The sequence below is a fragment of the Otolemur garnettii genome, unplaced genomic scaffold (genome assembly GCF_000181295.1).
Source record: "Otolemur garnettii isolate 467f Iridium unplaced genomic scaffold, OtoGar3 scaffold00278, whole genome shotgun sequence".
NCBI lineage: Eukaryota > Metazoa > Chordata > Mammalia > Primates > Galagidae > Otolemur > Otolemur garnettii.
In genome coordinates, this window is record NW_003852673.1 from 369,763 (window position 1) to 380,107 (window position 10,345).

Here is a 10,345-nt window from a genome sequence, read left to right on the forward strand (position 1 = left end):
TTTTTTTTTTTTGAGACAGAGTCTCACTACGTTGCCCTCAGTAAGTGCTGTGGTGTCACAGCTCATAGCAACCTCAAACTCTTGAGCTTAAGCAGTTCTCTTGCCTCAGCCTCCAAGTAGCTGGGACTACAGGTGCCTGCCACAATGCCTGGCTATTTTTCGCTACAATGTCATATTTGTTTAGCTGGCTGAGGCTAGGTTCAAACCCACCAGCCTCCGCGTGTGTGGCTGGCAGCATAACCACTATGCTATGGGTGCTGAGCCTGTTACTTAATTCTTTACTTACATGTCTCCCCCTGGTCATTCCACCACACTCCTAACTTACATATATCTTGGATATATAACAGGTTTCTCAAATTTAACATGATAAAAGCAGAACTTTTTAACCTTCAAACCTATTTTTACACCAGTCTCCAGTCTTAACTGATGATCCTACTCTCACCTTCTACATTCAATCCATCAGTAAATGTCAGCTCTTCAGCTCTTCTGTCTGTATACATAGTATATAGTCATTGCCTGCCATGGTTACCTTGCTGAACTTCCTGCTTTTATTCCAGAACTTTAGAAGTTAGTTCTCCACAGACAGCCAGATTAAGTTTACAAAATAAAAATAGTAAGCACAAAAGCAAATGTATTGTATTCCTGCTTTAAGTTCTCCAGTGCTCTCTTACTGGACAAAACCTCTGATTTCCTGTTTGTCTTTATCTCCTAATTCTCATCCTTATTCATTGCATTCCAACCATCCCTGCCTTCTTTGCATTTTTAAGCACTCTGAGCTTATTTTTACAGTAAGACCTTTTTATCTGCTCTTCTTCTATCTGAATGATCTGTCCCAGATGTTTAGCCCTCTCTTGCGATTTCCATGTGTATCTCAGCTGAAACATCATTCCCTCAAAGAGGTTGTTATCTGAGATGTAATCTAAATTAGCCCCTTCCTATTTTATTTCCTGTGTAGCCTTCTTCACTATCTTAAATTATCTTGTTTTGTTTACATGTTTATTGCTTATCTTCCTACACTCTATATCATCTCACCACTGAATCTGTGAAGCTTCTTGGATAGTGTCTAGCACATAGTATACATTATAGTTGCTCAGTATTTGTTATAAAGAAGGAGGATAAGAATGACTGATAACATGGAGGTCACAGTACCCACTAAAAGTTCTGAATGGGTAAAAAACACGACTACGGGAAATTATAACTAACAAGACCCCAATGATGAAAGATTTACATTTGAGTGCAGAAAAGACTAGAAAACAATTTTTTTAATTTGAATTTTATAGTGAGCTTTTCTCTTATTAAAAAAGGCTAAGACTTTATTTCTGGAAATTTAGCAGAAGCAAATATAACAATTAAATGTAGAAGCTGAAACTGGCAGGTTCAACTGGCAACTTATAATAAAAAACACTTTCTAATAATGATAAAGTTAACAGAGAATACAGTGAGCCAGTGAGCTTCAGAAGAACAGCAGTTCCAAGAATCTGTAACATGAATAGTATGTAAATGCCAGAAGTTGATGTGTTGGGTTGGCACCTGTGGCTCAAGTGGCTAAGGCGCCAGCCACATACACCCAAGGTGGCAGGTTTGAATCCAACCTGGACCCACCAAACACAATGATGGCTGCAACCAAAAAATAGCCAGGCATTGTGGTGGGCGCCTGTTGTCCTAGCTACTTGGGAGGCAGAGGCAGGAGACTCGCTTGAGCCCAGGAGTTGGAGGTTGCTGTGAGCCAGGATGCCACGGCACTCTACCCAGGGGAATAGCTTGAGGCTCTGTCTCAAAAAAAATAAAAATAAAAAAAGTCGATGTGTTGTCTTTGTAGATCCCAAAGCCAATGTATAACTAGAAATCACTAAACAGTCTTAAACCCTTCAAGTCAGTGAACATAAAATAATTCCCCTTATGCTTATAAACCCATGAATGGATTAACAAATTGTGGTATATGTATACCATTGAATACAATGCAGCTATATAAAGATAACGGAGACTTTACATCTTTTTTGTATACCTGGATGGAGCTGGAACATAATCTTAGTAAAGTACCTCAAGAATGGAAAAAAAAGTATCCATTGTACTCAAAACTAGTATGAAACGAATATATGATCACTTACACATTCATATGAATGATAAAACACAAAATAGTCCAGCAAGGAGGGCAGAGAAGAGAGAAGGGAGGAGAGGGTGAGTGGAGGGGAGAGTATTTGGTAGGATCTCACCCAGTGTGTACAGTGCAATGAATGGTACATTTCAAAACAACTAAGTATATTATAAAGGTCTTTGCACAAAAAAATAAGTGAGGTGATGGTCACATTAATCAGTTATATTTAAACATTCCACATTGTATATCAAATCATCACATTGTACCCCATAAATGTATACAGTTATGATTTAATAAAAAGTTAAAAAACAAAAACATTTATCCTGTGAAGGGAAATCTGTTGAAGAGTATATGAATAGCCAGAAATAATACATGCATGTAAAGAATTTTGAAACATTTGGTAACTAACCCCACTTATTTAGGCTTTTGAAAAACATAGTTATGTAAGTATTTTTTCCCAAAACAGGTTAATATTTTTCATTGCGGGTGTGTCATAGCAGAAATACGTGATTATAGGCAGTCCAGTAACATGAAATCTCCTGGTTACCAAAGTAGGCACATTCTCTTACGTCCAACAATGCAGGTAAGGAATGTTATTATTTTAGATTTTAAAGTCTTACTTGTTAAATGTCTTCATTTGTTTGTGTATAGACTAATGGGCTTTTAAATTTTTATTTTGTTTAGACTTTAATCTGTGATGTACATTCAATAACAAGTGATAATCATAAATGGACCCAGGTTAGTTGTTTTACTTTTTAATACCAAACAGGCAAAATACAGGATTTCAAAAAAAAAAAAAGGCGACTTATCATTAAGTTAAACAAGACCGTTTTCTGCTCATATTTTTATTCATGAATAACGTTTGATACCTTTTGTGAAAAACTGGGATTCTTTGATGACCTTTAGAAGTTAAGGGTCTCTTTACACATGCAGTTGTTCCTCAAGTTGCTGAGCATCGTGTTATGGTCAGGATGACTTAATATGTTCAGTGTGAAACTTATCCCTGCAAACAGAAGAATATTATGCTTTTACTGTAGTTACAGATAGATAATGACTTTCTATCATCAAAGATTCTAAAGCAGGCCTAGCCTGTCTTTCATTGCCATTTATATAGTTGCCTTAGAACTAGGGGAACTCACCCCTAAGAATAGTTTGTTGACCCTCAATAATAAATGAGGGGGCTTGAAAAAGTTCATGGAAAAATGGAATTAAAAGATAAAAATAAGAAGTAAAAACTTTATTTCTCAACATAAGCTACATCCAGTTCAAGACACTTAAAGTTTCTCAGAGAGCATCTAGAAGTTCACAATCTTTGTTGTCCGTGGGAGCTACTATGAGGATGGCCCCAGGAATTTGCCCTTTATGATGGAAAATAGGGGGAGGGGAGACACTTTTATAAGCAGTGATACCGGCCATTTAGTCCATCTCTAAAGAACGAAGAGCACTGGGAATTTAATCATATCAATGCTGTCTTTTTTACATTATTAAATAAAGAAAAATGGATGCCCTTTATAGATTTTTTGAGAAACTGAAAGAAGTCAGAAATTAGAACTGTAAGATGGATGCATAATGATTTCCCATTGGAACTCTTGCAAAATTGCCCTTGTTAGATGAGAAGAATGAGCAGAAGCATTGTTAGGGTAGATAAGAACTCTTTGATGAAGCTGTCCTGAGAGTTTTTTGCTAACCCTTTAGCTAACTTTCTAAACATGCTCTCATAATAAATAGATACTAACATTCTTTGGCCCTCCAAAAAGTCAGTAAGCAAATTAGGATCATCCCAGTAAAGCCATGTTTCATACTGGTTATATTTCTTCAAAGAAGTGCTTCAACTTGTCTCAACTTGTTTAAAATTGCCACCCAAAGATCTGGATGCAATGGTTTTGGTTTGGGCACCCATTGAGTAGAAAGTTTACTCAGCTTTAGTTTTTGCGTCAGAATTGTGTAAGCTGAATGAGTTGAGGTGTCCATGATGTTGACCTTTGTTTCTGCTGTTAATCATAAGTCCTCTTCAATTAAGGCATGAACAACATTAATTTTTTCCTTTCAAATTGATATAGATGGTCTGTTGCTGCAGTTTTCATCTTACTGTCTTATTCCTTGAAATAAGTAAATGGGTGATTTCTTTGGGGGCATTGTCCCCATAAACTTTTTGCATCAGTGATTTCACCATTCTTCCACTATAGCTTCACTGTAAATTTGATGTTGTTCAATTGTAGCAGAATTCGTGTTGCTCTGATAGAGGCTCTTTCACACTGAGTCTTATCCTTCCTAATGCCTCAGACTAGATCCTGTTCAGACATGTTATAACAAGTATGTTTATTTGATACAAAAAGTTATGAAATCTGTGCATGTTTTCATAATATGCAGTTTCCATGAGCTTTATGAAGACCCTTGTGAGATGTTTACTCACCAGAGTGTTATTTTTCTTCTATTATAGAGAGAAATAATTCCTAAATCAAAGGAAATATCAATAATGAAAATTATCCAGTCTGTGAAAGAGGGTTATAAAGACTTATTTCATCCATAACTATTGAGTATTGTAGTTTAGTTGGCACTGTAAACTTTTCATCTACAAAATAGCTAAAAGCTATTAAGAGAATATTTGAAAACAAAAAAAAATGGTTACCATCAGGAATTAGTAAGCATTAATTTCTTACTTTGAGAATTAATAAAGGAGAAAATATAGTGATGTTATTCCTGTACAACCTGTATTTTAGATAGCAAAATAGTAATTGAGGCAGAATTCTTAGAAGAATGTCAGTTAATAGGTACAAAAGAAATGATAGACTAAAAAAATTATCACTTTGAAAATCCTAATGAAATAATTAGTCATTCTTTGATGTGAAAACCATTAATTATGATAGAGTCATGGGAAATTTTACAATGCAGAGATGTTCTAGTTTTGAAACTAGAACAGTCTATCATTGTATGCTTCCTGGTGTGATACAAGAGAAAGTGTGTAATAGTACCAACAACAAATTTCTGTCTAAACGAAGAGAGCCTCAGTTCTCAATCTGTGGGTCGCGACTCCCTTGTTCAATTGGTAACAACACGGGCATTAGGAAGGCTGAGAACCACTGAACTAGAGGGAATTCAGAGAATTAACAAAATCCTTAAGTAACACAATGAGGAAGCAACCAGCCAGATCCATTTAACTGATACCGTGAGAGAACAGCAGTTCATCAAATCCAACAAATCAGTTACTGGACAAAAGGAAAAAATTTCAGGGCAGCGCCTGTGGCTCAAAGGGGTAGTTGGGCGCTGGCCTATATACCAGAGGTGGCGGGTTCAAACCCAGCCCTGGCCAAAGGGAAAAAAAAAATTAAAAACATTTCAGGGAAGAGGTTATCATTATGGAAGAAAAAAGAAGCTTTAGAGGGATACAGTGTGGGGGGTCTTATTTGAGTTCAAATTAGAACAAACCAACAGAAATTACACTCTTATGGACAATCGGTGGAAATTTAAATGTAGACTGGATATTATAGAGGTCCTTATCAAGTAATGCATGCTTAAGTGAAGGGTACATGTGGGAGGAGTCATGTCTTGATGTGCTTGCCTTGCTAGTAATAATGATTTTATAAGTTTGAAACTATTCCTCAATTATTAGTTGTTAGTAGATTAGAAATATTATTAGGAACAGAGTTTAGACAAAGGAAGACAGTTATGAGGAATCAATTCAGACCCATTTTCTTGGCTCTGAGCACAAAGTGTAAGATCCTGTCATTATAATATTTCTGCAGCCTAGCATATTATATCTCCTCCCCACCCCCACCTCTCAAAGCTGTGGCATAGCCTTAAGGGAGCCCTTAAAGCTGCTTTCTGCCAGGGAAAGGCTGTTTGCTCTCAGGAGTGGTTTTTGGGAGTTAAGAATGTGAATTCTTTAAACTTTGTCTAACTGGGGAAACTTGCTCCGGAACAGATAAGGAGAAGAAAGATCTCTTTTCTTCTGTCACCTTGATCAGGCCAGAGGAGTTTATCTGTTTGGATATAAGGCTGTCAAAGTATTAAAACATCACATCTGTGGTGTATGACTGAGGGTCTGTGGGTCAGCTAGGATTTGGTCCTTGAGTCGGCCTCTGATTGGTTCCGTTGTCAAGACTTTGTTTACATTAAGACCATAATACTTTAAAGCAGTAAAAAGTAACAAGTAAATCCATGAAATTAACATAATCAGCTGTAGAGTTAGTTTAGTTAGTAGGAATGCAAGCGTAGCAAGAACCTTGATAGGATTGTTTGCTTTGCTTTCATGAGATTTATGACTGGAACACTAATGTATGAAATAAATACTCAGGACGGCATGCTAGAAGCCTCATGAAGAAGTGTGTGCTGCCTCTCAAGCCCCACTACTCTTAAAACTCTTTGTCTGTGTATATTATTTCTCTATATTAACATTCTATAACTCCTACTAATAATTTTCCAATCTCCTCACACCACCAGGCCACTAGGAAGTAAACCCATCGCATGTTGAGGCTGGTTTCTGACACTCAAGTATTCTCATGTGAAATAGCACATCTGAGATGCGTTTTAATTACTCCAGTAAAATAAACAGAAACAAAAGTTATGTGTATAGTCACAAATAAAATTAGGTGTTATTAATCTTCTTACTAGCATGTATGTTTAAAATTACGCATAATAAAAAGTTGAGTGAAATTATTTTATTGACTCATTTAACTTCTAAAAATTTAGTGATAGCTGTAACATACTTTAGAGGTTAATAACAATCAAAACAGGGGGATTAGTAAGGTAAGTTATGTATGTACTTTGGAATTGAGTATATAGAATTTTCACAATATTAGTATAGTTATTTTTATGCTTATAATATGCTCAAGCTGAGTGTAGAAGGGGACTGTTACTTGGCAGTTACTAAAAGTGCTATAATCCATCATGACACTGTAAGTTTTGTGGGAACAGAATTTTATCTTTTTCTCACTACTTTATCCTCAGCTTCCTAGAATGGTGCTTCCCTCATAGTAGGTGCTCAATAAATACAGGCAATTCATGGGTTATGAACAAGATAGGTTCTGAAGGTTTGCTCTTAGGTCGAATTTGTATACATTTACCTATTATTTGTAATAGCCTCCATTCATAAGTGTGAGTTGTATGTAAGTTGGATGTTTGAAACTTAGGTACTGCTTGTAATTTGTTGGATTAATGGATAGGCGCTATTAGAATTTGATCATTTCATAATTTGTATAAATTGCAGGCATACCTCACAGACACTATGGGTTCAGTTTCAGACCACTGCAATAAAGCAAGTCACACAAACTCTTTGGTTTCCCGGTGCATTTAGAAGTTAGGCTTAGGCTATATAGTTGTCCCTTGAACAACATGGAGGGGAAAAGAGTGCCAACCTCCTGCACAGTTGAAAATCCACATATAACCTCTGACTCCTCCAAAACTTTGCTAATAGCCTATTGTTGACTAGAAGCCTTATATAACATGAACTGTTGATTAATATGTATTTTATATATATATTATATACTGTATTCTCACAATACAGTAAGCTAAAAAAATGTTACTAAGAAAATCAGAAAGAGAAAATAAAAACATTTATTATTCATTAAGTGGGTCATCATAAAGGGCTTCATCCCTGTCTTCATGTGCAGAAAGCTGAGGAGGGAGTTGGCCTTGCTTTTTCTGGTGGCAGCAGTGGAACAGGTAAAGGTGGAAGGAGAGGCAGACACAGTGTTAACTTTTATTGAAAATTCATGTGTAAGTGGGTCTGCACAGTTTCACAGTTCCTGTATTGTTTCAGTCAATTGTATTATAGTCTATTAATAAGGATTATCTAAAAAAATAATGTCTGATAGTTAAGTTCATGAACTCATCCTAGAGAAAGTACTACATACCTCACTGGTGAATATCATTACAGTTACCTTCAAAGTACTCCCCTCCCCCTTGGAAGCTATGGGCAGAAGCCAGTGCTCAGTCCACTCTTCAGAGCACTTCTGGAACTCTTTCTGGAATGGCCATCAGTAAAGCTTGATGTATTGAATGTCATCAAAGTGTCTCCCTTTCAATATTTCCTTTATCTTTGGGTAAAGAAAAAAGTCAATGGGGGCCAGATCAGGTGAATAGGGAGGATGTTTCAATATAGTTATTTGTTTATTGGCTAAAAACTCTATGACAGTGGTTTGTGAGCTGGTGCATTGTCATGATGCAGGAGCCATGAGTTGTTGGTAAAAAGTTCAGGTTGTTTTTATCTTTTTCACAAATCCTTTTCATCACTTCCAAATGGTAACCTTGTAAACGTGGTTAACTATTTGTCTTGTTGGCACAAACTCATAATGAATAATCTTTCTAATATCAAAAGAGATTAGCAACATTTATTTGACTCTTGATTTGGACTGATTGAACTTTTTTGGTCCTGGAGACTTGGCTGACTTCCATTGTGCATTTTGACACTTTGTTTTCAGGGTGGTATTGGTATACTCATGTTTCATCACCAGTGGTAGCACATCCTAAAACATCACATTGCCTCTCCAAAAGGTCTTGGCAAACTTTGCTTTTTTTCATCAGTGAGCTCCTTCAGAATCATTTTTGCACACACCTTTTCTCACACCAAGATTTTTAGTTAATATTTTTTGTTTCTCTATTGGTGTTTACTTGGTTTCTCTGTTGGTGTTTACTCTGCTATGCTTCTCAGAGTAAGCTGATGATTTTGACACACAGTTTGATGAATTTTAGCTTTGCTTTTGTCACTTCTACTTGTTATTGGCCACCCTTGCTTCTCTTAATGACACTTTCTCTTCCCCTCAGAAAAACATTTAATCCATTTGTACACCCCGTTTTCTTCATGACATTATCCCCATAAACTTCAACTAGTATGTCCCTGATTTCACTTCCCCTCTTGCCAAGTTTAACAAGAAATTTAATGTCTGTTGCTCTCATTCAAACTGACATTCCCCTGACGGCACATACAACAGCAATAATGAACACCACTCAGCAAGGCACCTTCACATGTCCCCATGAACACAGCTGTGAGACCTTGATATACTAAGCTTATGAAACCTTACCAAGCTTTTTGTACTGTGCTGCCAGTGTAAGCACATGGTGGCAAGTTTGAGAACTTAATTATTAGACTATAGCAACTATCGCTTAATTAAAAAATACTTTATTGCTAAAAAGTGCTCACAGTCTAAGTCTTCAGTGAGTCAGAAGATTCTCAGTGGCATGTGGTGCTGCTGTTTGATAGCATTTTACCCACAGTAGAATAGCTTACAAAACTGAAGTCAGACCTCTAAAAACCTGCTGCTGCTATATCAACTAAGTTTATGGAATATTTTGAATCCTTTTTTGCCATTTCAGCGTTAACAGCATTTTCTCCAGGTGTAGATTCCATCTTCAGAAACCATCTTTTTGGCTCATCAAAAAGAAATAACTCCTCATCCATTAGAGTTTATTATTAGATTGTAGCAATTTGGGCACATCCTCTGGCTCTGTAGTTAGTTTTGCTATTTCTGCCACATCTGCAGTGACTTAACTCTACAGAAGTCTTGAACCCCACAAAATCATTTATGAGAGCTGGAATCAGCTTCTTCCAAACTCCAGTTAATGTTGATATTTTGACCTCTTCCCATGAATCACAAATGTTCTTAATGCTATTTAGGATGGCAAATCCTTTCCAGAAGGTTTTCAGTTTACTTTGCCCGGATCCATCATAGGAATCATTACTTACAGAAGCTATATAAAATGTACTTTTTAAATACAGGACTTGAAAATCAAAACAACAACTTGATTTATGAGCTGCAGAACAGATGTTGTGTTAGCAGACATTAAAACTGTATTAATCTTTACATCTCTGTCTGAGCTCTTGGGTGGACTAGGTTGTTGTTAATGAGCAATAATATTTTGAAAGGAATCTTTTTCTGAGCATTAGTTCTCAAGAGTGGGCTTAAAATACTCCATAAACTATGCTGTAAACAGATGTACCATCCTCCATGGTTTGTTCCATTTCTAGAGCAAAGGTATACTAAGCCTAATTTTTAAGGCCCCGAGCTTTGGCTTCAGTTTAAAGTTACCAGCTACATTAGCTTCTAAAAAGAGTCAACTTTTCCTTTGAAGCTTTTAAGCCAGAGGCTTACTAGCTTTGAAGGTCCTAGATGGCATATTCTTCCAACATAAGGCTGTTTTATCTGCATTGAAAATGTGTTGTTTAATGTAGCTACCTTCATCAGTTATTTTACCTATATCTTCACGTAACTTGTTTCAGTTTTTATATCAGTACTTGCTGCTTCACTTGCACTT

At 36.4% G+C, this 10,345-nt stretch overlaps 1 protein-coding gene across 10 annotated transcripts in view; it reads left to right on the plus strand.

The window, feature by feature from the left end:
- SUPT20H (SPT20 homolog, SAGA complex component) overlaps nucleotides 1–10,345 on the plus strand; it is a 45,613-nt gene that overhangs the window by 9,718 nt on the left and 25,550 nt on the right. For all 10 annotated transcript variants that reach the window (XM_023508821.1, XM_023508818.1, XM_023508814.1 and 7 more), the window contains 2 exons: nucleotides 2,562–2,678; nucleotides 2,780–2,833. In XM_023508821.1, the coding sequence (XP_023364589.1) occupies nucleotides 2,562–2,678; nucleotides 2,780–2,833 (171 nt within the window). The remainder of the gene's footprint in view (nucleotides 1–2,561; nucleotides 2,679–2,779; nucleotides 2,834–10,345) is intronic.